The sequence below is a fragment of the Acanthopagrus latus genome, chromosome 5 (assembly GCF_904848185.1).
Source record: "Acanthopagrus latus isolate v.2019 chromosome 5, fAcaLat1.1, whole genome shotgun sequence".
NCBI lineage: Eukaryota > Metazoa > Chordata > Actinopteri > Spariformes > Sparidae > Acanthopagrus > Acanthopagrus latus.
In genome coordinates, this window is record NC_051043.1 from 21,418,441 (window position 1) to 21,444,830 (window position 26,390).

The 26,390-nt window shown below is 41.6% G+C and overlaps 4 protein-coding genes across 4 annotated transcripts in view; 1 reads left to right on the forward strand and 3 right to left on the reverse strand.

The window, feature by feature from the left end:
- Positions 1-1,680, reverse strand: part of kcnip3a (Kv channel interacting protein 3a, calsenilin) — a 47,970-nt gene extending 46,290 nt beyond the window's left edge. The window contains exon 1 of the mRNA XM_037099451.1: positions 1,543-1,680. The gene's annotated coding sequence lies outside the window, so the exon portion shown is untranslated. The remainder of the gene's footprint in view (positions 1-1,542) is intronic.
- Positions 1,681-8,087: 6,407 nt separating this feature from the next.
- Positions 8,088-11,880, reverse strand: pcna (proliferating cell nuclear antigen). The gene is made up of 6 exons (XM_037097160.1): positions 11,444-11,880; positions 10,252-10,349; positions 10,077-10,144; positions 9,788-9,982; positions 8,735-8,858; positions 8,088-8,634 (listed from the first exon to the last, which is right to left on the reverse strand). The coding sequence occupies exons 1-6, from the start codon at positions 11,662-11,664 to the stop codon at positions 8,558-8,560; spliced, it is 783 nt and encodes a 260-aa protein (XP_036953055.1). The 5' UTR covers positions 11,665-11,880; the 3' UTR covers positions 8,088-8,557.
- A 1,069-nt stretch (positions 11,881-12,949) lies between these two features.
- zgc:152830 (uncharacterized protein LOC767682 homolog) lies at positions 12,950-18,818 on the reverse strand. The gene is made up of 16 exons (XM_037097158.1): positions 18,700-18,818; positions 17,921-17,962; positions 17,717-17,807; positions 17,204-17,352; positions 16,993-17,101; positions 16,269-16,396; positions 16,077-16,176; positions 15,804-15,879; positions 15,618-15,703; positions 14,980-15,084; positions 14,567-14,642; positions 14,330-14,448; positions 14,148-14,231; positions 13,979-14,036; positions 13,590-13,771; positions 12,950-13,492 (listed from the first exon to the last, which is right to left on the reverse strand). The coding sequence occupies exons 1-16, from the start codon at positions 18,708-18,710 to the stop codon at positions 13,355-13,357; spliced, it is 1,554 nt and encodes a 517-aa protein (XP_036953053.1). The 5' UTR covers positions 18,711-18,818; the 3' UTR covers positions 12,950-13,354.
- Positions 18,819-18,873: 55 nt separating this feature from the next.
- On the forward strand, positions 18,874-24,392 carry fahd2a (fumarylacetoacetate hydrolase domain containing 2A). Its single transcript, XM_037097159.1, has 8 exons — positions 18,874-19,471; positions 20,511-20,776; positions 21,261-21,477; positions 21,896-21,955; positions 22,037-22,199; positions 22,284-22,392; positions 22,994-23,081; positions 23,299-24,392. The coding sequence occupies exons 2-8, from the start codon at positions 20,511-20,513 to the stop codon at positions 23,359-23,361; spliced, it is 966 nt and encodes a 321-aa protein (XP_036953054.1). The 5' UTR covers positions 18,874-19,471; the 3' UTR covers positions 23,362-24,392.
- The last annotated feature ends 1,998 nt before the right edge of the window (positions 24,393-26,390 follow it).

The window sequence follows — 26,390 nt, forward strand, 5'->3', positions numbered from 1 at the left end:
GGGCGGCGTAGTGTCGAGTGTAAGTGTGTTTTCTAGTTTTCCTTTGATAACAAATAGTTTCCCACTGATACCTGGGTAATTTCTACAGTTGGCTGGCACCCAGAGACAGTTTTTATTTCAAAAGCAAAACCAATGTAGGCTAATTAGATGTGTTTAAAACGAACATCAGACAGGCAAATTAGTATTACTGAAATTGACATTACCCAGTGTTTCAGTAGGGTTATCCACATGTTCAAGGCATCACCACTGAAAAGCACTGTTTCAGCTCCTTGTGCCCGCCCCCCATTTACCCAGTCTGCTCTGATTGGTCAGTTCAAACATGTCTGACCCAGCACCGCTAACCACAATAGGGCTGCTGTGCCAATCCTTAGGCAAATCCTTACCTACTAAACATGAATAATGCAAATGTGTGACTTAGTGACATATTATGATGTCACAAAGTCACAGAATTAAAGTTGAGACTTCTCACGGGGCGTCTCAGGAGCAGTGTTTCCTGGAAGAGAGGAACTCCTGCACTTTTTTACATGCACAACAACCAAAAATACACAAAAGCATCATAGGTCTACTTTCACATTAGACATAATGCACTTTTCACTTTTGCACATAAGACAATTTTTGTGCCAAGGAGGTAAACTTAGAGTCTTCTCTGCGTCAACTAGACGATTCCCTCCCACCACAAGATTATCCATGGATTCGCTCACTTCCCCCCCATTTGCTACTGTAAACTAATGGGCATGAATCTATACGCCGTGTCTGTCATCTTCAAGCCATCACCACGAAAGAAGAAAGAGGTGTTGGGGGGAGGTGGGGTCGATCTTCAAAGCACTATAAAAATCCCTGTCTGCTGGAGGCTGACAGCGAGAGTGGAGATTCCCCAAGAAGGAGCCTCGCAGCAGGAGTGATGCAGCCGGTTATTTCCTTTCACCTTTGGATGAAACGGAAGAATGACACATACATAGACACACACATACAGATACACACACATACGCGCACACAACAGCAGCAGTAGCGGCTCGAGAGTTATTCGCCGCTCAGAAGGATTTCATGTCTCTATGGAGAAGAATGTCTATTTTTAGATGCGATATAAATAGATCTGTAGCTCCATCGCTTGCATTCATGTCTGAATGTACCCAGAAGCCTCTACTGTTTATTATTTTCTTATCTCCACGTGACTCCTGGGACACATTTCTCAACCGAAGATTCATCCGCTCTCCTCCAGAGTGTGTGTGAGGAACAGTTTATTATTGCGATGAGCTGCAATTTGTCTCAGTGACATTAGTGCTGAGGTATGACGGTCTCAGAGCACACTGACACCCGGGCTAACACAGAGCGAAAGTGCCTGAGCGTAATTGGTAAGAGGTTGTCACATTCATCAATACACTTTCTACAGCCCTCCGCGGACCAATAAGAGGCCCAGATGCATCAAGATAACAACCACCTCCCCCCGCAGAGGAACCACAGAGCTGGATAATGTCTTCTCCCGAGCACGAGACAAATATTAAAACCCCAGACACTTCGCTATACCCTCCTTAATACACTTACGTCATCGCCAGGCTGGAGGAAGTGGACACAAAGGAGCACACGGACACTGGCGACTTCTGGGGGAGGCAGGGTGGGAGTGAGACAGGGAGCAACTTTGTAGCCGTGGAAACAGTTGCTAAGTAGCAAAGTAGCCGAGGCATCCCTGGATGAAGAGGGACGAAGATCTGACTGTGCAGAAAAAAAGAGGGGAAAGGAAGAAGATACGTAAAGTTAAAAAAAAAGAAAAGTGGAATGAATTTCACATGCTGCTGGTACAAAAACTGTGACTGAATTATTTTTCAACATTTCCTTATTTGGTTTTTAGTTCAGTTATTTCCTGTTTTATTTTGAAGGTTCTCTCCTTGTGTGTGGTGATTTACTGTCCACTTCCCTTCTTTGTCTGTTTTCCTCCTCCACAGTCTGGTTATCCCTCCACACCTGTGTCACATCAGCTTTACTGGCCCTAACCAGTGTCTTTCATAACTTATCAGCTCCTTCTCTCCTGACTTGTTTCCTCCTCTCATTCCTCTAACTGGTGTTTTTCTGACTGTCACCAGACACATCATCCCCTTGTAGGTTCAGTTTGACTTCCAGTCCAGTCTTAGGGTCGGTATTTGTCAAGTTGTCTGTTGTGTTTGCCCAATTAACAGCACAAAACTTAGAAATACTGTGTTTACTATTAAACAAGACCAAGCAAAGCAGCAAATCTTTGCAATAGAGAAGCTGGAATCAGTAAATGTTAGCGACATTTTACATTTTAACGATCAATCAGTTATCAATATAGTTTCTGACAATGGACTGAGCAGTTATTATTTAAGCTTTTTGAGAACATTTTCCGATATATATATAAGCTAAATAAACCATGTTGAAACCAGTTGAAAACATGGCTGTCATTTTATTATCACTCATGCAAAGTTTTGGTGACACAAAGTTTCAATAATAACAATAATCATATGTAAAGTGTTTTGATATCCGCGCAATCAAACAGAATAACTGCCCATAAAAAACTTTATGGATTTCTTTCACTAAGGCAGGAAAAAAAATAATTCTCCAAATAAAATCTTTTAATCAGGTTTATGGATTGAAGAGGAAATGTAGGAACAAGGATTTACACATTTAAACCTGGTTTGGTGTCACTACGGCGCAACTTTCAGTTGTCGTCAAGAACAAATCAAGGTCGGCCACCATATTGATTTTTTGTCCCACCTGTGCCAATAGCACTCAGGTGTGACTCTCCGCCTACAGCAGGGCTGACTCCTCCGCCTCTGCACTTCCCTTCCCTCTTCCTCCCCATCTGCGTCGCCTCGTCCTCTTCCTCTCCCTCGCTGCTGTGAAATCTGAGTGACAGAAAACAGGGACAAAGAGGACATCCCATTATTATGCTAATCCATGCGGGGATGACTTCAACACGCGGAGCACAGTCAGGAATACATGTGTGTCAGCTGTGTGGCACGCTGAGTGAAATCAAAGCTCATGCAGGAAGAGGAGGTGGAGGAGGAGGAAGAATGGGAGGAGGAGGAGGGTCATACGAATGCAATGTGGGGAGGTGGAGGTGCTGTTGTGTGCATAAAATGAGGGAATCCCCATCAAATCTTTTTGCAATAGAAAGAGGAGCCTTAAATATTTGCTTGCAGCAGGTGGATTACACAGTGTGTGTGGCTGCCGTGTCCTTGCCATGTGGCATGCCTTCTCTGCTCTGCGCTGGCATCAATAATCCATGCAGACCTGCTCTGGTGGAGAGACAGCAGAGCTCTGAAGGCTTACGTAAGAGAATGTCAGGTCTGAGAGTTGGAATGGGGATCGACCCTCCAGGACGTGACTGACTGACAGCGCAGAGAAGCCGGGAGGGTGCACATAAAAGCAGGAGGAAAAACAAAGAGATCTTCGGCCGTTCTTGCAGCATCTGTGTCATACATGAGGAAGCGAGAGTGCACTGTATGCTCTGACATTGTCCATGTTTGTTTTGTTGCTGATAAGGTTTGAAACATCTTCTCAGCCACCCTGACCCAGAGGATGAGCGCTACTCGCTTTTACGTCTCAGTAAAAGAACGGCGCTCAGAAGACTCCCACTGCCTCGCAGAGAGAGACAGCCAGCGAGAGTGTTTCATCCCATTCCCCTTATCTCCTCGGCCAAAATCCCCTGCCTCCAGAAAGCAATTTAAAGGCTAGACAGAGACAGAAGACAGAGAGAGAGAGAGGGAGAGAGAGAGATGCAGGAATGTAGCCTCATGATAAGACTGTAGAGATCAGGCTCACTTGAATACAACAGGCTACATTCAAGCTCAATGTAAGTACACTGAGAAACATTAAAATGAGCTATGAAACACAAATGAAATTTTGGATTAAAGCCTGTGATGCAGTTCATTGTTAGTGTGGCAAAGGGTTTAAAACACTCCTGACAGCCTTTAAACTATTACCACAGGAACACACAGTAACACAAGATAATGTGCATGTTTGAGGACAATGATGATTTCAAGTACACCTCTGTTGAACCGATCGATCAGTTTAAAGATCAGGATTATTTTATGGTCAGAGGACCTCAGCCAGTGTCCTTTAGCATGACTCAGCTTTGAAGTAGTTTGTTTGCCAGAGTTACAGGGCTCCATCTTACACTACACACACACACACACACACACACAGTGCCACAAGTGTCATTGTTAACTCAGACCGACGCAGTTGTCATCATCATGTCCAGAGACCACGTTGTGTAAATGTGCTCACGCCCACCTGTGCACCCGTGGGTGTGTTTCTCTTAAAGTGAGGTGTGGTCAGGCACACTGAGGCGGCATTTTATTATCTTAGGGCAGCAGAAAGTGACTCTACCGCAAAAAACCTTGTCTAACGTCAACGGCACAATATATTTCTTGCTATTTAAAAGGTGCAATGTTCAGACACATAGGTTCAGTAACCCACAGTGACACCTTCAAAAGTTATTGTTGAAATCAGTTTTCTGTCATTTAAAGACAGATTAAATCACATCTGGGTATGAAACCATGAAAGGTTCAATGATTACTCATTCGCCTACAACGTAATGTGTCCTGCATTGGAACTACTTAAAATTAAAGTTAAGTACAAGTATGTCATCTTTGCTAGGAGTGGCAACACACAACTACTAATGAGGTTTAGGGAACCAATGAAAATGCCAATGGTATGGTTATTATTGTTGTACTTATTTTGGCTACATAATCTTGGCTACCTTATAAATAATATAAACATGTTCATGTGTTTTTGTTTCATTATACATTATCTAATCTTTTATTTTGGGTTAATGCCATTTACTCTCTTATGTTAGCAATTCCAGATTAATTTGTTGTGAAAGGGTGCACTAACACAATTGTTGATGTAATACTTCTGTGTTGTGTTGCCTCATCTGATTTAATGAGAAATGCAACAGATAAGAAGCAGCTCTCTGCTACTGTTAAATCACGACTGGATAGTGATCCACTCTTTGGATTAGACGGTTGTGTACAGTTCTTATAAACTAACTCTAACTCTAAACTAAGTTATGAACTCGACTGATGTAAGTTTCAAACTTCTGCGGCTCTTGCGTGAAGACACTTTGTCTGAATGGCCTAAATCTGCTCCGGCAATTAAATATAACTCATAATTAGATCTCTGACATTATTCGTCTTTATGAAGCACGTCTGAGGTTGCAGTCTGAAATTGTGGCCAATTCAGAAGCGGAAACCCCAATCAGGTTGGACCCGCGCTGCTCTGTTCCAGGAAGTAATTAATTTTAACCTGGGAGGCGGTGGTTAATTAAATATTGAGGCAGCTTAAATGGTTGTGCCGTCGCTCTGCTTTATCGGTCACTTCCTAAGATGACAGTCCCATCTCTTTTCTCTGCTCTGCATCTCAGGGCACATATTTCTTCCCGTATCTGTGGCTCCATCAGATAAACCCACGGCTGCGGTACATAGTGTTTTAGAAAATAAAATACTGGGAGTGCACCTTCCCTCAAGACTTCAAGAACATTTCGGTCCAAAGAGGAAAGCCGCGGATAGCTGGTATGGATTTAGAAACTCAAACTGAAATATAGATATTAGGAATTATGAAAAACGATATCAAGTGTATTTGGTATAAAAAAATCCACAAAACACAATCCTCTTTTCCAGCCGCATGGGTGCAAGTTCATTAGGGCCCAGGCCTTTCAGCACATGAATTTTGATATTCCAGAGGAGTCTGGGATTAAACTAGGCAGGCAATCTACTGCGATGTTATAATCTGCTCTGTCTATGCTCCACTGTCTCTACCTCAGGCTGCTTTTACTCCTTATACAACCAGGGCAGCTAAGAGCAAAGTCTCATTTTATAGTGGCGGCACGGAAAATGAGCGACTGCCTCTCAATGGGAGCGGAAGAAACAGTCAGATGGATGGATGAAGGTGTGCTAAAAGTTTGACATTTTGTGAAGTACATTCATTCTCTTTCTCGCCAAGATTTAATTAGATGGCGAGAAGATTGATGTCAGTCTCAAATTTGAATGCTAGTTATGGCATAATGTGTGAAGCTGCAGCGGCAACCAGTTAGCTTAGCTTAGCATAGAATAAAGAGTCTGTAAACAGCCTGGCTATGTCCAGAGGTTACAAACTCTGCATGCCCACTAGTGATAACAGTCCAACACTGAACATGTTACCTCAGTAGAATATTAAGTATAATCACAAAACTGTACTTCAAGTAAAAAGTATCCAAGAAAATATGATTATATATTTTTACGACTCATCAAATTAAAAGCAATTTAAGCATTTTAGTTGGTTGTAGACTGTAACTGATGATTATTTTCAGTATGGATTAATCTGCTGACTATTTTCTCAATTACTGGTTCAGTGTGCTGATGCCTGGACTCATGTTTGCTTGTTAGCATGAACAAGTCCTGCCCATAAACCTACTTTCATAAAGTTGTTGTTTTATACTTCACTTTTCAACAGGTTAAACATACATGATATCATATCCGTGTCAGTGAACCTCAGAGTACTACTTAGTTGTCTTTTTCAACATTTAGTCAGAGTGAGGCTAGCTGACTACAAGATTGTTTCCCCATTTCCAGTCTATTAGCTTAGCCAAACTAAAATAAACCAAGCTAACAGGTTGTAGCCATTAGCATAGTATTCATCAAGCTTCACGTCTGTTTACCACACTACTCAGCAGACAAACCAAAGAATAAGCTGCTGAATGTAACTTCACATTATGTCACTGTCAACTCTGCTCCGTACAGCAGTTCAGATTAGGGCCAGATGTGGCAGCCAGTCGGATTAGAGCTTTGAGAGGATTAAAACTGTCTGACTGTAGCATATATGACCAACTGCACTGAAACACAGTCAACATCAGCCAACTGCAGACAGTCAGACTGACAGTCAGACTGACTGATGACAGACTGATGGTCTCTCAGGTATTTCTGACTGCATGTTTGCTCACTGAGCTGCATGACAAGCTGCCAGACTCCAACAAACTCTGTCCAGAGCACTAGAAGTCAAAAATCCCTGTGATTTGGTTGAGTAACTGAGTAATACAATGACACGATGAGACAGATGGCACGTCCTTGATTCTGGCTGACGGTCACACAGCATTAGGTATAAACAGATTATCAATACAATGTCAAGTGACTGAGGCGCTTTCCATCCTGGAGAACCAAATTCATATTCTCATTCTGTTTAACTTTTCAACTTTTTCATCCAGGAAAACTGACCAATGAAAAATAAGCACAGGTTGAGTACATTTCTTCACAATAACTCATTTCACAAATATAACTTAACAAGTGACTGATGTTCCTCTCTCACACAGAAGTGTAGTAAAAGTGAACCACCTGGTGGCTCCTTCTGGTTACTGCAGCAGCAACAGAGGGACAGCGCGACATCTACTCCTCTACTTAATAACCTGAGATACTTAGACTTAACTTGCTCTTTTACCTTTCACACTTGCACCTTTTACCTTCCATTTGATAAAACTAAAATGCAATAAAAACATCTTTACATTACTTTTAGGGGCAGATTCTGACACATCAGTGTGTTGCTAAATAAGATATTAATCTCAGGACATTGTGGTTTTGTAGTCCTAACAGTTCGATATGTTTAAATGAACACGCGCCATATGTGTAACTATACTATGACTTGTGTATGAACTGGGCAAAACTGCCCAAGGATGCAAAATAAATGTCAGTGTAAACTGATAAAGTTTCATCATGTCATGTTTAAAGAGGGGGGTTTACTGCATTTACACAAATGCAATTCACCTCCAAAAATGTTTTCCTTTAACAGATTCAAGGGGCAGTTTTAGATTGCCTTCCATAAAAAAAGAGCACAAGCCAAGTACAAAGTGAATAAAATTAATTTAAAATAAGACTGGTCCCCAACAGAATTCAGTGCAGAAGGCAAATATGAGATCCAGTGTAAGGGTGATCATTAGCAGGACTACTGGTTTTCTGTGTGATCAAAGTCTCACAGCTGAACGATTTTAGAGACTCGTTATTAAAAATAAGTCTGACTTTAGTCACTTTTAAGACCTGTGAGTGCCTTCTTTCATTTTAATTTATGTGCAGCTTAAGTCCACATATGTCACAAACACAAAGGGATATTGGAAACCACTTGGATTATTTATTTTGGATTGAATTAATGAATACAAAAACATTTGGGGTTGGCTGACAGTAACACCATAGGAAGTATTTACAAATGCATTATCTACAAGAAGGAATGGGATATTTGAAACCAGATTTCCCAAAACGGGCAAAAATAGAGAGAGAGAGACACCAAAGTGGAGCGAACAAGTGATGAAATTTACACCGGGGCAATTTGGGCCACAGCCAGTCGCTCTGAAGTCCACTTCAGAGCAGCTGCAGTGTCGTCACATCACACAGATGGCATCATTCATACGGCTGACTGAATCAAAGTTGACACAACACCTCCCGCTGTGAATCTCATTAGACAGGCGGACATCAGAGACCTCAGTGATCATAGCCAGATCACTTCAGCCCTCCAATCACTCAGGACAAGTCCCAGTCGCCGGCTTTTCTCTATTCTTCCTTTTTGGGCTGTTAGATACAACTTAGGAAGCTTCTTCATCGATCTTGGGTGCCAAGTAATATTTGACATGTCCCATATCAGCAATCTTGTACTCCACCACTGTAGGAAGACAAAAAAAGTCAAGTTAGGGTCACAACGTCTGTAAAAACATTACAACCCCAAATCAAAACTTCACTTTTAAAGTGACAGCTGTTCTTACCGAGGGGGATGTCAGCAGACATGCTGAGTGTGACGGTCTTTGACAGCGGCGTGGCCTTGGTGAAGAAGTTCAGGTAGTTGAGGGCAAAGATCAGCTGAACAGGTTCATTCATCTCAATGGTAACCTACCGACAGGAGATAAAAGGGAATCGTCAAACACTTAGGATATGCCATCAGAAAGGTACAAATAAAAAGGATTGAAGCATTAATAATCAATCCAATTGTCTTTGTGCAGACAAAAGGTGAGAGCTTCAAGTAGCTTGTCGTGTCAGACTAAAAACCGAATTGTATGATGAGGACTAGAGGTTCTTCTCATGGAATTTAGTTCCCACCACCATCAAATGGATCAAAACCAGATCATTGTTCAGTTTGATTTATTTACTGCTGCTGTGTCTAGACTATTATTCCAGTACAGGTTACCACTATTTATGACCTAATATGAGTTATTCCACACATCTTCTTACTCAAGTAACTGTCTTTGAATGCATTATATTGTCTTATAATATGTGATTATTTGCCTTTTTATTGTTGCTTTTTGTGGACCCCAGTAAGACTAGTAAACACTGGGATTCAAAATAAAGAGAATATTCCTGTAAATAGAATTGTTTCTGCTTTAAATAGTTGCCTCTGGGAACAAATGGAAATGAATGGCATGAATGATTTGAACAAATTCTTTAAAACATTCTTAATAATGGAAATTTTCCAGTTTCTAAAAAAAATAAAAAGAAGTTATCAACTCACTGAACTCTTGGTCACATGTTTTCTGTGAAATCTGAACAGAGCGCATACAGTCTACAAATTTCTATTCTTTTTTGCCATCTTTTCATTTTTCTCCATCATTTACTCCCTTTATATTGGCAAGTATTCCTTTTACATACTCAACAGTGCACTCTGGTGGACAAACTTTGCAATGGCAACACCATTAATAAAAACATATCTGGTATTTCTGTTCTGTAGCTTCTTGTTTATTTACCACTGATACTGGCCAGATTTATTGTGTGGTTCCACTGTTATCCAAATCAGATTTTTAACTCAGTCCATCATTCATACTCACTGCCTCATCCTCTTTGTCTACGTTGCTGGTCTGGGACAGCTTCACATTCCCTGTGCCCAGCTCTCCTGTGGCGGAGAACTTGACTCCGTCCTTGGCGCAGGAGATCATGACAGCGTCACCGATCTGTGACAGGTCGCGGCAGATACGGGCAAACTCCCCAGAGGGCATCTTCACCACACAACTGTACTCCTGCTCCTGGAAAGGACAACAGAGGGACAGAGGTCAGGAACAGTGTGAATGAAAAGTACGTTTGATGCAAAACACAAGGAAAAGCCAGACATTTACTTACTGGAATACCCAGCTGCTCCACGTCCAGGTCCATCAATTTCATCTCATAATCTGACACCTTCTCCTGATCTGTTAGTGAAGAGATAAACAGCAAAGTTTAAGACAAATGGCTAAACGGCACGTGTGAAGTAGAACATCACCACTTTTGATTCCACAAACTACAGTGAAGAACTTACTAAGTGTCTCAAACACAAGGGCGAGTGTGTCTGCATTGTCTTCTGCTCTGAGGGTGATGATGTCTTCATTTCCTGCGCACTTCAGGATCTTTGACATACTGTATGGGAATGACAGGAAGGAAAAAGTGAGAACTTGTCCAAGCAGCACATTTTGTATTCTCAAATAACAAACAAATCGTCATTATACATAAGACACAAGTAATGCCTGTTATAAATAAAATATTACACCTTTATGTCTGAATGCAATTATGTATTAATGTCACTCAGGATTTTAGCATTGAGGCTCTACCTTAAATGTAAGCTTAATAAGTTTGTAGAGTAAAAAGTGAGATTTACTCATCACCATTTATGAAATTTGAGATCGTTTAACTTACAGAAAGAAAGACTTAAAATTATCATGATTTATCAAAACTCATGAATTGTTTTGTTTGAGCTGATTGATCAATTTATTTACTTTTTACTAATTTGATAATGCTTCACAACCAAAGTAAAGTAAACGTATTCAGATCTAAGTTAATATAAAATATGTGTACTGAAGTAAAAACAAAAAACATCACAGCTCGGTAATTTAATTCATCCAGAGCACACATGTAACGTTACGAAGCGAGGAAACCGGAAACGGAAGTGGAATTTGCCGGGTTCGACAACAATTCCCGCGGAGAATTTGGCGCTCAAATGACGTCGCGACGTAATCATAAGAGTAGCTGCGTCATATGTGATCTTTGCCAAATAAATGAAAAAACAGTGGTCTTATTTATGAATATCACATGTACAGCCGGCTCTGTCTGAAGGCTAAATGGCTGTTAGAAGGGATAAATGCTGGAGGAGTCCAGGAGAGAGACATGCCCGGGCAAAACCGCCAAGATGGCCACCCTCTTTTGTGAGCTGCAGATATTGGACACGGGCCGTTAACTCGTGCTAACAAAAGACCCTCAAATAATACGACCGTGTGGCTGTGTGTAACGTTAGCTGCTTGCTTTAAGAGTTAAACCCGCTCAGAAAACACACAGCTATTAGGTTTAAATACAGAGCTTTTTGGCAGCTGCCAAACTTTGCCAACTCGACCTGTCAAACTACAACACGAAGCGGACACTTCATTCCTTCTGTTAGCTAGCAACGGAACTCATCTAAGCCAAATAATACGACTTGAATGTTTTCTGGCTACAGGATCTGTGTGTGGTGTTCGCTTCACCTGCTGAGGTTGACTCCCATGGCGAGGTTTCTGTCGCAGCGGTACGAGTCGAAGCCATCGTGCCGCAGGGTGAGCTGCACCAGGGAGACGTGAGAGGAGTCCATGCTCTGGAGGGAGATGCCGGACGAGCTGACGTCCCAGCAGGCTTCTGTGATCAGATCCTTCAGAGCCTCCAGCACCTTCTTCAGGATGGAGCCCTGGACCAGACGAGCCTCAAACATGGTGGCTGTGGAAGTTTAGGTCTGCGTAGATTCAAACGAAGAGAGTTTTCTGTCGCCTTGTAGCGTCACTCCGTCAAAATGGAGGCTGCAGTTTGAGATATAAGCGAGTAAGGACAGAGACAGACTCCTCTAAAAGTTCAGCCTTTGTGTTGTTAGCTAGCAGAGGCGCAGCACGCAGACACACTCTCACTGCAAGACGGAGGGTTTGAGCTGCTAAGCGCGCGCTAACGTCAGGTTTTAAAGATTCGGCGTCTTTGCGTCACTTCCGTGTACTTGTCCGCTCCTCCCACCGCCTGGAACAAGTGGGGAGTGATGTCGGCCATATTGGAGAGGACTCTGACGTAAACGGTGTCCAATAATCTCTCAGTACTACTCGGTCTGCCGTGATTTATGTGTTGTAACTGTTTATAACAATACGCTTGTTTAAGATATAATTTTGTTTACATTGTGTGCTCCGTTTTCTAGACACAAACTGATGCATCATTTGCCATAAAATGTTGTACAGTTTCTATATTATTATTATTATTATTAGAAACTATTATTTTGAGAGTGCAATATAGATAAAATCATTATCATCACTATAGAAAACCTCATACGAAATCTAAGAATATACCCAGAAAGGCAAATCATAGGGAAAACAGTAATATACAGTGGACTAAAATGTGAAATACAGTTAATTCAAGCAATTATAATAGAAATACAAAACACTATAAAAATCTAATTTATATGTCTAAGTTTCAAAAAGCAGATGCTGGAATATGACACTTATTCAGTAATTTCTTTCGTTCGTTTTTTTTTGGGGGGGGGGGGGTGATATGAGACGTGATAGATTTTTTAACCCATGTAAAAAAAAAGGGGGGGATTTACAATTTTATTGACAATGGATAAGGTTGGTTTTACTGAAAATAAAGATAAGATGACCTGTAGTATATTGTAAGGATCATACATTTTACACAGATTAACTACTCTTGTTTACCCAGGCCGAAACAAACAAAACTGCAGCAACAAAATTGTTTTCATGCAAACAAAAGGCTCTTCTGAAAAGCTTTTCTCCCAAATGTGTGTATGTATTGATGTGTTTGCATATACACAGTTTATGTGAGTGAGTGGACACATGTGCAAATATATATCTGGTAACAACTTTAGAGTCACGACTCATGTATTTATTAATCAATATGTCCACTCTCTTTATGTTTTTCTTAGTTAAAACGGTGACATTCAAGTGTCTTGTTTCTTTTCCCTGTGATAACTTACATGTCTCTGGTACGGAAAGACAACACTGACATAATTTGAATTTTGTTTTATTGATCAGTGCAGAGTGCTTGGTTTGACTCACACACACAATGTCACACAACCATGTCCTGGTTAGTCGCACACATACAGACACAAATATAAAATGGATAGTATTTTTATACTGCTGTTAAACCCCTGAGTATATATTGATTCAGGCCACTTAAGAACAGGGTCAATTGACACTTGGCGTGGATTGATCTCACAAGATTTTTAAAAAACAGTAAAGAACATTGTTGCTGTAAACCACTCTGAGGTGTTAAGGAATGTCAGACGTGGAACACGAAGCACATTTTGCATTATGTGTTGGGACAGGGATTTCATTTATATTTGGACGGTCACAAGTGTGCATTAGGATGGAGTTTGGAGATTGCAATTTTTTTGTACTGGAGGTATCTGTTTAGAGACCATCAGGTAAGATGTAGTTGGTTGCCATGGCAAGGATGGGAGCTCCTGTTGGGACACCGGGGAAAGGACCACTGGACCCAGCGATGTCAATGTGGGAGTATGGCAGAGGCTTGTCAGAATCCACACCATGCTGTATTTCAAATTAAAGCAACATGTCAATCACTGCACTTCTTCCTTATTGTATATTTCATAAACAATGATGACTCATTCGGAAGATGTGTGAGCACCTTGTCGAGGCCTGAGGCCATGATGAGGAAGGCTGCAGGGGTCTGATGTCCTCGAGGTGTAGCTGAGGACGGCAGGTTGTTGCACTGCAGGATATCCTCGTACTCAGACTTGCCCTTGTGGAACTCATAGTCCTCTCGTCTGATGGTGGAAACCTCGAACACATCGCCCAACACCTCTCCAGCTGCATGAGAGATCAAGAAGAGGTGTTAGTGATGTGGGGAAGTAAAGCTTTCTGAAGCACTGACCCACTAACTATAGAGGTATTAAACCCAAGACCACAATGCATCAGTATCTGTTGCATCACTGCTGTCTTCATGCTAATTCATAAAAAGTGAACATATGTAAATGAAATAAAAACTGCCAAAATATCCAAGAAGAATTTTCTCACCTTTCTGCCACTGAGCAGCATTTTTGTTGCGATGGGCCGGTCCATTATCCATGATGATCTATGACGACAAATTCAGAACTAAATTTAGTACAAACAATCTTTCCTGCAGTGGTGGATTATTTGCATTCTCAGTAAGTGGCTGTGTTTTCTGTGTTTCAGCAGTACTCACAGAGTAGTTCGGTCCCATGGCTCTGATTGCATGACCGGTCAGAGTGGCGATAGTGAACAGCTGAGGAGAAATCTCACGAACCGCCTGAAGACACAGATGATCAGAATGAGAGAGGACAGACATGCAGAAAAAGTGCTTAGGATGAACAAATTAGTCAAGAAATATTTTTTTGAAGATGTTACCTTCTCCTTCATCTCACACAGCAGGTCCACCATCACCATACGTCCTTCAGCGTCTGTGTTTCCCACTCTCACTCTGCGACCCGCACGAGAAAGCACCAGCTCATCGGCCACATAGCAGTCTAAGAAAACACACACACATACACACAGTCGCTTGAGAGAAGTTGCTAGAACACAGATCACACTTAGAGAAATGTAAACATGAACATGTAAGAAAAGAACAAAGTGAATAATACTGACCTGCACCGACACTGTTCCTCACCATGGCCATGGTGCCGACAACCTTCAAATGTTTTGGCTTCAGCTTGGCCACAATCTACAGAGCAGGAGGAGGGTTAGATAGGGAGGAGTTCTGCAAACTTAAAACAAAATGCAAAAAACTTAAAGTTCAACATGCTGGGTTAAAATGTTTAACTCTTGGTAAGTTCCAAGAACATGAATTAGACTATATGTCCAGTCTTTTTTTTCTCTGAGGACAAAATAGTTGCCTGCATGGAGGACTACTCCAAATAATATTCATATCTTTGCATCCAGTACATTTGCATCCTTGTCTAAAATTGCCAAATGCTTCATCAAAGTCCCGACATGTGGACTTGCAGTAAAAAGCTTCCTAAACATGTATTATTCAGGTACAGATTTGGAGCATCATTCACCTGGAAGAATCCAGCCACAGCAGCAGCTCCACACTTGTCCCTGTGCATCCCAGCCATGAAGCCACCAGCCTTGATGTCTGCTCCACCAGTGTCGTAGGTGATGCCCTAGAAACATCAGATGAAAGGCAAACTGTATATTATGCAGATATAATTCATGCAAATTTGAGGCCAACATCTAACCAGCTGAACAACATTTAATCCTTAAATTTCAGTTTGATAAAATCAAAATGACGGTTGCACCCAACGGTTATTTTCATAATCTGATTATTTGCTTGAATAACATTTCCCACATCCAGAGGAAACTTCTTTATATGTACTGATTGCCCAGCAGAAACCAAAATATATTTAACTTACTGTCATGTAAAACAAGTGCTTAAAATCTGCACATCTAATAAGCCGGAAACTGTGAATGTTTTAAGAAAGTTTCAGTTTCTGACTGATCATCAGAATAGTTGCAGAATAATTTTCTGCCAACTGACTAATGATTGCAGCTTTACTTAAGTCATGAAAGTGCATCTGTTTGTGAAAAGTGATGCAGTTTTCAACAATCCTCTGGAACAATCAAATCAACTCAAACATTTTAGATGTCCTATAGCCGTCACGCTGACATTTTGCGTATTTGGAAGACTTCTGCTCACCTTTCCCACCAACATGAGTGTCTTCTGGATAGGTCCCTCTCCACAGTACTGCAGCCGGATTACTCTGGCCTGGTGACGAGGTACACCTGTGTGAGGAGGACACTGTAAGTAAGTATGCAGAAATCTTTTCTTAAAAAATCTTATGAAAATCTGTGTAATGTAAATGAGTGACAGATGTTCTCCTACTGTTTGCACAGCGGTTGACTGCTGCCAGACAGGGATACTCTTTCTCTAGAACCTTCACGTCGCTCACCACTTCGACCTAAAGGGTAATGAATGCGCACGTTCTTATGACTGGGGCCAGGAAAATGGCAATAAATGTCACTGAAGAACACCCATGCAATTGTCCCAGACTCTGGCTAAAATATTTGACACGTTTTCTGACGAGGAATACTAGATGACTAAAAATAAAAACAAAGGATCCTGTGATTCGGTTTCTCATTCAACATTTCTCACTACCTGCACAGGGCTGTCCTTGAAGAGTTCCTGGACATACTCAGCCACACGGGGCGCAGCCATACGTTCTGGGTCTGAGCCTCCAATGTCCCGACAGGCCAGTCTGATGAGGAGAAACAGGACAGCTGGTTGAACAAGTGAACATCAGAACACGAGACAACTCCAGCAGGAAATGAGGTGAAGTATTCGACCCACCTGCCACTCTCCAGGGCCTCAGCCAGCTCCACCAGTCTCTTTCCCTCCTCCTGCTGAGGTGTCCACAGCCCCAGCACACATGCCTTGTAGTCGGTGGGTTTAATGTTCGCCTCCCTCACTTCCAGCGGCTTTCGCAGGGGGGAAAAAAGAAACAAGTGAGTAAATGTTTGCCATCTAGATACATACAGTTACAGCTAAGATAGACAGTTTACAACTTGAATTATAGCAGACACGTACATAGACAGTGGTGGATATTTGTCTAAAGTCTGAGCTTCAACTGGATTCTGTTGATGTTGGGCAAAGCAAACACCCTAACGTTTTGAGGGCTCTCCATTTCATATTCATACTGATGACATGATAAAGGTTTACTTCACCACTTTAAACCTTGTGTGTATGAATGCAATTAATTCTTGATCGCAGGGAACACCTGAAGACACAGGGGTGGATGTCATATTACTGCTGAAAATGTATGCAGCAGAGGCGAGATTATCCCAGCTTTTTGCAACGAATGCATTATGCAACGAATAGCCTTTTTTTCTTAATTAAACTGTTCATTGCACACATCATTCAAACACTGCCCCATAGAATATACATAAATGACCACAAGTCACAAGATTATCGCCACAAGTCATATCTCCCATGACACATAAACTAAATTTTAATAGCGCGAACAGAGACCGTTTGTAGCCGCTGGCCCTGAGAATTAATTACGGTGTTTTCTCACCATGTAGAGAGCCTGAAGGGCCCCGAGGGCAGCCACCATGGTGCTGTTCTTATAATCCCTGTGTGGAGGGCAGACCAGCAGGGGGCGTTGCATGCCAGCTTTCAACGCCCTGAAAAGAGACAAAGAGGCGTGAGACAGCAGGGAAACATAGAGGTGAAACCAGAAACGTGGGAGACTACAGGGAAAATAAAATCAGCTGCCATCCGCTGACCGTTTGATGCCGTTGGCTGCTGCATCGCTGAAGCGTCTGACATCATCATAGTCACGGTTTACCGGGCCGGTGGAGGCAAACACCAGGCGGTTGCCAGGGAGACCGGGGACCCTCAGGATCACCACCTCCTCCCCCAGACCACTGTCAACCTAGAGAGGACAGGAGATGAGGAAAATAACACAACAATACCTGAGAAAACACGTTACACAACCCGTTGTTGGAGATCACCTACATTTACTGCTAATAGTGCACATTTTCACTAAGAATGGGCACCAATGCAAAGGGGATGTGAGGGATTTGAGGATTCAATACAGGATTTATTGAAACTACAATAACTCCTCAATCCAATTGTCTATTTTCCTGTCCTACATGATAAACACACCGTCTTATTTCCAATGACCTGCAGTAATCTGTGTTTTACATTTGTGTACACAGAGTCTGGGTGTGAACGAGACAAAGAAACGTCAGATGAGAACATTCATCATTTCACAGGTTTGTGAGGTTGAAACTCACAGAGCTGTAGTCCTGCAGTGGTGCTTTCAGGTACTCAAGCTCGGATGTCAGTGTGTCATGGCTCTGGGTCACCAACACGATGCCATCAAAGCTACAAACAAGGAAATACCATCATTTGACACAGCCCATTGTTCAGATACACAAAATCCTGTACAAACACCCTGAAAGCTAAAGAGGAAGCGCCACATTTCTCTTAATACTTACTTCTGATTCTTGAGGTCGGTGGTCCATTCAACAGGCTGGACGCTGGACAGAAAACCCAGAGAGGAAACCCAGAGTTATTATTTCCTCTTGTTTAAGCAAAGTCAGCACTGTTTGACACGGTAAAGCTAAGACACTGCAGACAGAATGATGCAATTAGACCTTAGGTCAGCTTTTATAATGCAGGCTAATGATAATAGAGTGGGTCAAAGTGTGGAAACCTGCAAGACCTTTGAGATCTGCTTTAAAATTCAGCTGTTAAAAGAGTGTTAAAGGTTTATTGCACTGAAATCCAAAACTTTGTACAGAGTGTGCTCTGGAATCACTGCAGTTTACAGTGGATGATCATTTTACACATCTGTTAACAAGTCACATTTTGGCACTCGTCAGTCATCATATGACACCTGACGATAATAAGTATAGTAAGAATGAAAGTGATTTCCATGCAAAACTGACTGTGTGGACGCTTTTAGTGGAAACTGAATCCTGTAAAGATCAAGCTCCTGTTGCCACATGAGAGGATAAGATTATTCTACTTTCACATGTGAGTTAATAAAGAAATTAAGCATTTGGCCAACTATGACGAATGGATTACATAAGCCTACTTAACTAAAAATCAGTTATACAGCTCTGGGAGGGAATATCCTGTTTAGTGAAACCTTTTGTGAGTCTCCTTCACTGATTCTGACGCGCTCAAAGAGCAAGCGGCACAAAGCTGCACGTGAGAAAACCGTTACACCAGAGCGCAAACCAGACAGGTAAAATAACACCGTTAATCTCACCTGGTGCACATTTTGGTCCTCCTTCTCCGGCGTCTTCAGGGTGAAAGAGACAGCTGAAAGCCGATATCGGATCCTTCCCTTCACTCCTCCGGTTGGTCACATGATCCGGTAAGTTGCACTCGTGCTGCCTTCGCAGGGTTCCTGTAGCTCGTAAATACGACAACCCGAGTCGTAAAATGCCATTTTTCTCATTCTCATTCAAGAGCTTTGTTTGTTGTTTGACTGACGTATTAAGTAGTAACTTTTTTGTTCTAGTTAATTTAGTAAAAGAGTTTACTAGGACCTCGTTAGGCATAAACTTAAAATAATCCTATCGCTTCCTAGCTAACGTGTCAATAGCCTGAAGTTGCTACATTCCCACAGCACGTTAAGGCGCATTCAAGGATAAACTCGGGAGATGTAGTTTCTACAACTGATTCAGCTAACGCTTAGAGCATAATTTAGATAAAAATATGTCCAGTATATCAATTATTTCTTGATATGATATCATAAAAATCCCGAATGGCCTCTGTACTTAAATTCTGGTTCGCAAGTTTTCTAACTTGTGATAGAACTGACCTCTGAACTACAAACACTAACCGGAAGTAGTTAAATGAGAATTTTTTTTTTTTTGTGGACAACCGGAGAGGTAAGTGTTTAAACCACAAGAATACAAAGGGCAGGAAGTACGAGACAGCTGTCCTGGTTATACAGCAACAGATAACACTGTCATATTCCTCTTGACATGGCGTTTTATCGAAGTTAATCTGCACAGCTACAGGTCGAGCTGCAGGTAGGCAGAGGTCACCCGCTGCTGCAGCTGTGTCCACGCTTTTGTGATCGTCGGTATGATTTACAGCTGTTAGCGCGTGAGAGCAGGAAATGACAAGTGCGCTGCTGCAGATATTAGGATATACCTTAAGTGTTTGGGAGCAGTGACCTACGTGTCATGAAATCTGCAGTTTCACGACGTGTTGCAGGAGTTTTCATTAAAGTCATATTTGCAGGGTGTTTTAAACAGATTAGTACCTTTTTTCCCCATGATTGTGTAGTAAGTTATGAGATCTGCAAACAACTCTGGGTCGTAAAAGGAAAGCAAAACTTGAATATCATAGCTGATTATCGCTTCTTGTGTTCAGAGAAGTCTGTTGCATGCCATTCTAAAAGTGACCTGCCAAACTGAGATCCACACCTTGGCTGCTTTCCTCGAGATACTGGTTTGGGTGCTGTTCACGTCCTTTTGATTTTGTTCAGACTGTTCTTTTGATTTGATGGAAAGATGTGAGCGTTTAAGACTGTTCGCCTCAAGGCAGTATGCAAGAGAACTGGGTATCCCATGTGACGAGGAACATTTAACGTTTTGATATATATGCATTTTTTTAAAATTATTGTTATACAGGAGGATTGCATTATGTGGAAGTTTGAAAATGCTTCTGTGCAAAAGAGGCTTAATGTGTTATATAAAGACATCATGTAATTTCACAGCAGGGGCAGTGATTAATGAGCCAATAAATTGTTGTGTCAATAGAACTGACCTTTTTTGATAATCGATGACTAATTCATTAAGAAAAAGTACCAAAACTCCTTGTTTAGCATCTCAAATGTGAGGATGGGAACTTTCCACTGTAGTGACATCTGATCCACTAATTTATACATAGAATAAACCGTGTTCTTTATCACTATAAAGTGATAAAGAACATGGTGAAAAAAAGGACAAAAGGTCTTCAGGACGCCATCAAAGACATAAATCAAGTTTTCTGTTTGATTTCTCTTTACCGTCTACCATCACCTGTCATATATTCTCCTCACATCACTTCTTTTGTCCTCTACAGATGAGACTTCCCATTCGCTCCTTTTGCATCTTCAGGAGTTTACTTTATCAAGAGCGAAAAACTGACCCACAGCGGCGAGGCTTGAGTGGTGCAGCGATGCGTCTGGTGCAGTTTCATCATCATGGTGATGGTGGAAGCGTTAGAGTGGGCGTGGAGCAAGGTGAGGGGCTCGGCGTGGTTGATCTGAAGGCGTTTGACCCCTCCATGCCCTCGACGATGAGGGAGCTGCTGGAGCTGGGAGACAAGGGCCTGGAGTGTGCACAGAGGTAGCAAACACACAAAGGCTACATTCAAATACTGACCAAATATCTTTGTTTTGTTTTGCAAGTACATGAGCTGTTAAATCCCTGTTTTCTTATTCCATAATTATGCTTTTCGTACTCAACAACCTCTGAATAAATCAAATGCACGGCTACCATCATTTTCTTTAATAAGCGTGTTTTTCTAAACAAATGCCATCTCCTCAATCAACAGCCTCCCTGAATCATTTACATCTTTCAGTTCACCCTCATGTAAATTATCATCACAGCTCATCATCAAACTTTGCCATCTTTGTCATCTTAATCTTGTTTGTGTTGGTATCTTCCTAAATGGACTTGTTTAAATAATGTCTCTGCATCTTATTTGTTCTTATAAGATATCTTCCTCGACATTATCTTGTACCTACATCATCATCCTTTTCCTCCTCAAACAACCTCGTCTCAAACCATCATGTTCTTGTCGACTCGTCGTCGTCCTCCTCTCCCTCAGAGCCTTGTCCTCTGGTCAGTGTGTGCTGAAGCGATCAGACATCCAGCTGCTGTCTCCTGTGTTGGCCCCAGAGAAGGTGGTGTGTGTGGGTATGAACTACCGGGACCACTGCCTGGAGCAGAACGCCCCGATCCCCAAAGAGCCGATCATCTTCAGCAAATTCCCCAGTGCCATCACCGGGCCATATGATGACATCATTCTGCCCACAGAGAGCCAGGTGAGAGCAGGAAAAAAAGGGGTAAGGACAGAGATGAGAGGGATGCTTTTTAAAGAGGATTTAGTTTATATGGGACATTGTGGGAGATGTCCACTTGAAGATTGTGTAAATGTCTTTTTTTTCTAGCAAGCTATAATCAAAACACAATCAAATCCGCACTTTTTTAGTTGTTCATGTTCAGATTTCCTCTGAACTTTGAACTCCCTCCCAACATCTGGAATATGTTAAAACATTTTTGCAGGTATAATCAGCACCTCCATTTCCTTTTGTACATTGCGTTGTGTGAATTAACAGCACATTGAAAAATAAAGCATTTTTTGCAAACGCTCACTCTAAAATCCTATGCAGAATTAGTGTGTAGATTGAAATATCCTTTGGTGCTTCTTCATGCTGCACATGCTTCATCTGTTCTGCTAAGGAGGTAGACTGGGAGGTGGAGCTGGCCTTCGTCATTGGGCGAAGAGGAAAATACATCAAGGTGAGCATCACGACATCACCTCTGAGGGGCACCATATTTTGATGGTTTGGTGAGGCATCTCTTGTGACTCTCGTTGTTCAGGAGGAAGACGCCCTCTCCTACGTGGCCGGGTTCACTGTGGCCAATGACGTCAGCGCACGCGAATGGCAGATGAATCGCAACGGGAAGCAGTGGCTGCTGGGAAAAACCTTTGACAGCTTCTGTCCCCTGGGCCCTGCATTAGTCACCACAGATGCTGTGAAAGGTGACACAAAGAGAGACCCAAGAATTAAGACACATTTTTCTGATGGATTATATGTGTTGACTTCCCGTATCATGAATTTCCCAGATCCTCACAACCTGAGCATCCGCTGCCTGGTTAATGGAGACACAGTCCAGAGCAGCAACACTGATCAGATGATCTTCAAGACGGAGGCACTGATCGCCTGGGTGTCAAAGTAAGTTCACTCTGAAAGTTTTCCACTCATGATGATGTTGTATTTTCCTCTACAGAGATATAGTGTTATTCAGCTTCAGACTTGTTTCTGCTTCAGTAAATCAAGCTGAGAGTGCAGAGTTTCTGTTAAAGAAATTATGCAAATCAAATCGTGTTTCTGAAATGAATCCACAGAAGGAGCACTGTGCGGGCAAATTACCTCAGTTCATCACAGACTCGCAGTTGAAATGTCATCTTCCAACTAAGACTTATCCGTTGCGGCTGGGAGCCTTTAGGCCCTTAAGCACCCTGACCAACTGGAGCGTTCCCTGATCTGATTTGAGATTATTGGACAGGAAAGCCTCTCCGTCATTTGCCTGATGAAGCCTGTGTTGTTCTGTAATAATGGCCACCCACACTACCTTTCACAGGATCTGTATAAACACTACGAACATTAGTGGAAGTTAGCGGTTTGATAAAAATGATATTGCATGACCATGACAAAAAGTTCCCCATTTTCTACCGTCGATAGCAAGTCATGTTACATTTGATGCCACTGCAAAGCACATGCTCCTTCCTGCAACTGACTCTGGTCCTCCACTGTGTGCTTTTCCTCTTGTCAGGTTTGTGACATTGACTCCAGGTGATGTGTTCCTGACAGGCACCCCTCCAGGCGTGGGTCTGTTCAGAAACCCTCCCGTCTTTCTCAAGGTGAAGTCATGAGAGTAATTGAAAAATTAGCCGCACGCAAAATTTTTTACTTTCACTCTGTTGTGATTAGTAAACTCAATGGCTGCATGTAATCTACATATGCTATGTCAGAGAGTTAAAAGGCTGTGTAAACTGTAACACATTATTTTAATAGATAGTGAGGGTGTAGTTAAAGTTCTGTCTTTTTAACTAAATGTTTAACTGTGTTCTTTTTCAGAAAGGAGACGTGGTGGAGTGCCAGATCGACCAGTTAGGCTCAATAATTAACAAAGTCGTCTAAACCTGCTGGGAACACGAACTATACATGAAGGAGTATCAGCTGTTAAACAAACAAATCATCCACTTCACACGATGAATCATTATTTTCAAAAAGTTTAAAGGTTTTTTTTGCAATGTGTGAAAATCAGCAGGAACTGTGTTTTGTAATGAATGTTTTGTACATGATAGTACAGTAACTGAGAAGAAGGCAAAGACGATATTTTTACTACACGAAACGGTATAATTACATGACTCAACGTGGTGTTGTACAGCTCGACCCTGGCCATTGAGGCGTTGTCATCACTGGTTGTAAAAATACCCTCCATCAGCAGCCACCCACTCCTGCTGTAGAAACTGTGAACCCCCTGACTTTTCTTTTCATATGAAAAAAATATATATATATAAAGTATTCCTAATTATGCTGAAACATCCGGCATGATGAATTGATTATTTTTCTACTAACTTGGAGCCACTTTCTCATGAAAAATAGCATATTTCCACTTATAGAAAAAATGAATACATTTGGAAATTATTAGCGCATCAAAATGTGTCTCTCACATTGCCTAGGAGAAAATACTGTATAATTAAACTTCGATCTTGGTTCTGATTCATGTACTTGCTTCAATTTCTTTTTTCTTAAATCACTTAAGTTGTTTTTTTTCCCCCACTGACAGGTTGTTTCAGAGATGTATCCCCTGACTAATGGGATGAGGTGACTTGCTGTACTTGATACTTTAATCTACCATTATGTCACTGAATAATGTCTGAAATGATGATTGATGATTAGTATCTGTCTTTCTCTAGGACACTTATATGTCCTAGGTCTACAACCTTAGCTCCAGTAGCCCCAGAAGTTCATACATCGGGAAATGTTTCTGAATGTGACAACAGAGTCACGACAAATAAAGACATTACTGAGATGATTTGCATCATGCAAAATGCAATCACATCCCCCCTCAGAGTGTAGCAGAGTTTCTCAGACTGGGATATTGTTTTGCAAAATGTGTTTTCTGGCATGTTATATAAACAATAAACCTGATTTTACCAAGCTGATGCAACAGCACTGCAATCTATCATTCCCTCATGAAGGTTATAAATGTTCTAATTTTATTGTTTCATAGTGGTGTTGATTCACCTGTGTGGTCATTTTGGAAGATGTAGTTTGTGGTGTTGATGTGTTATAAGAGGCGTTTCCAATATTTAGTCTGGTCTCACTGATACAGACATGGTGACAATGTATAAGAAACCCTTCTCATTCAAGTGAATCAAGACCTCTGTACAACAGTCAACACACTGACCATTATAACCTTCTTTACTGTGTAGTTGTAGTTAGACATGATCTTGTGTGTGCTGTTTCCCAACACCATACAACAGTAAACAATGTATACAGTCTGTAGTATAGATTGATATTCACGGCACACTCTTTTTGCATCTAGTATACACAAAATCAATGCACTTGTTTATACTGACAGGAATTTACATAATGATTATGCAAGAACTTTAAAATGTCATTTAATGCAAATCGATGTCAAAGAGCCAGAAATATGTTGGCAAAGTTCTGTCAGTTTCACACTCATCCACAATTAGTTTTATTTTTCACCTCTGCCGAGGAGGTGTGTTAAGTCTGTTTGTCTGTCTGCTGTTGGTTGGATTGTCAGCAGGATTACACAACAATTACGCTGGACAGGAGGATGAGTCTCAGCCCAGAATGCACCTTGATTCTTGGTGTGTTGATGAATAACGGGATAGATTCAGGATTTTTTTTCTACCTCATTATCATTGTTTCAAGCAATTTTTTCTTAAATTTCTGAGGGAATAACACATGAATCATGACAAAAATCTAGTGTATTTAGTTGGCTTGTGTCTATGAGTGAGTAGCTGTGGATCCTCCACTGAGCAAAAATAATGGTGAAGCAGTTATGGGTGGTTTAACATTTAGAGTGATACAGGGTTATCAATTTTGATATTGGAGTAGATTTGACTGAAGGGGACTGGTGGGCCTTAGTTGAGGTTATTCGCTCTACTGAGTGTCATCCTCGTTTAAGCTGTGTGCAGCGTTTCCATTTCCTTTATGGAATGTCTTGTGGGAGAATAGTGTACATCAAGGTACACTGCATCGGTTGTTTACTTATTAGATTTAACAATTCTTACATGTACTATCAAACAAATAATTACATATACAATGCACTTAGGCTGTAACAGTACATTCAGTTCAACACTGGGTGGCAGTAGAGTTTCACGGTCAATGAGAACTGATCAAGTGCAGCTTTGCTTTATGGGTGAGTAAAAAAGAAAATATCAGTTTGAGCCTGTACTGTTAACTCCATAATATTAGTGCCAGCCAAATAAATAAAATAAAGAGGAAGCTCCGTATCTCGGTCAGAATTGGGCAATGATTGGTCTGCATCTCTACGTCAAAAGGTCAGCATTGAGGGAAAACTCCCCTGAGGTCTGAGTCAGCTAAGACAGATCTGCATTCAGGAAGGCAATGAGTTAAGGGGATGAACTGTTTCGACGAAACTATATAACAATGATCAGAACGCACAACTGTAAACCATTTTATCCGTGTACAAGGATTCAACTGAAACGTACCCAGTTACTGATGAAATGTGTAGTTCATGTTTGTGCTGCTGACGGGAACACAACAGTCTGTTAACCTCTGATTAACACTGCATTTCTCTGGCTTCTGTTTTTGTTTACCTCAAGTTGCAAGCTGTGTGCGTCGCTCTCTCCTGAGCTTTCTCCTCCTCCTCTTCCTATCTTTCACTCCAGCTCCTCTTCGCTGAACCATCTGCACCGGGAATCTCTTTCTCTCTCTGTCAGTCACTCTTATGGCTGTCGATGGCTCACATATGTGCTGGTGCTGTATCGTCACACCTTTCATTCCCCCTCATGGATCGCTGCTCACTTCTGTCTGAATATCTGTTCTTGTTATCAGAATCTGTTAACATTCTGATATTTTATTGATAATTACCTTGTGTAGCCTGTCCTCTCCCAGGTCACTGCGGTGGGGAGGAGGTTGTATGACTCAGCCACTACTTCGTAATATCT

What these genes read in the sequence shown, in the direction of transcription:
- zgc:152830 (XM_037097158.1), bottom strand. An exon ending in ACCGACCTCAAGAATCAGAA is followed by an intron (nt 17,808 to 17,920) that starts GTAAGTATTAAG and finishes CCTTGTTTGTAG; the next exon opens with CTTTGATGGCATCGTGTTGG. An exon ending in CACTCATGTTGGTGGGAAAG is followed by an intron (nt 15,085 to 15,617) that starts GTGAGCAGAAGT and finishes TGATGTTTCTAG; the next exon opens with GGCATCACCTACGACACTGG.
- fahd2a (XM_037097159.1), top strand. Translation starts at nt 20,511, where the DNA reads ATGAGACTTCCCATTCGCTCCTTTTGCATCTTCAGGAGTTTACTTTAT. An exon ending in GGCCTGGAGTGTGCACAGAG is followed by an intron (nt 20,777 to 21,260) that starts GTAGCAAACACA and finishes CCTCTCCCTCAG; the next exon opens with AGCCTTGTCCTCTGGTCAGT. An exon ending in GAAGAGGAAAATACATCAAG is followed by an intron (nt 21,956 to 22,036) that starts GTGAGCATCACG and finishes CTCGTTGTTCAG; the next exon opens with GAGGAAGACGCCCTCTCCTA.
- pcna (XM_037097160.1), bottom strand. Translation starts at nt 11,664, where the DNA reads ATGTTTGAGGCTCGTCTGGTCCAGGGCTCCATCCTGAAGAAGGTGCTG. An exon ending in CCTTGTGTTTGAGACACTTA is followed by an intron (nt 10,145 to 10,251) that starts GTAAGTTCTTCA and finishes CTTCACTAACAG; the next exon opens with ATCAGGAGAAGGTGTCAGAT. An exon ending in TGGAGCAGCTGGGTATTCCA is followed by an intron (nt 9,983 to 10,076) that starts GTAAGTAAATGT and finishes TGTCCTTTCCAG; the next exon opens with GAGCAGGAGTACAGTTGTGT.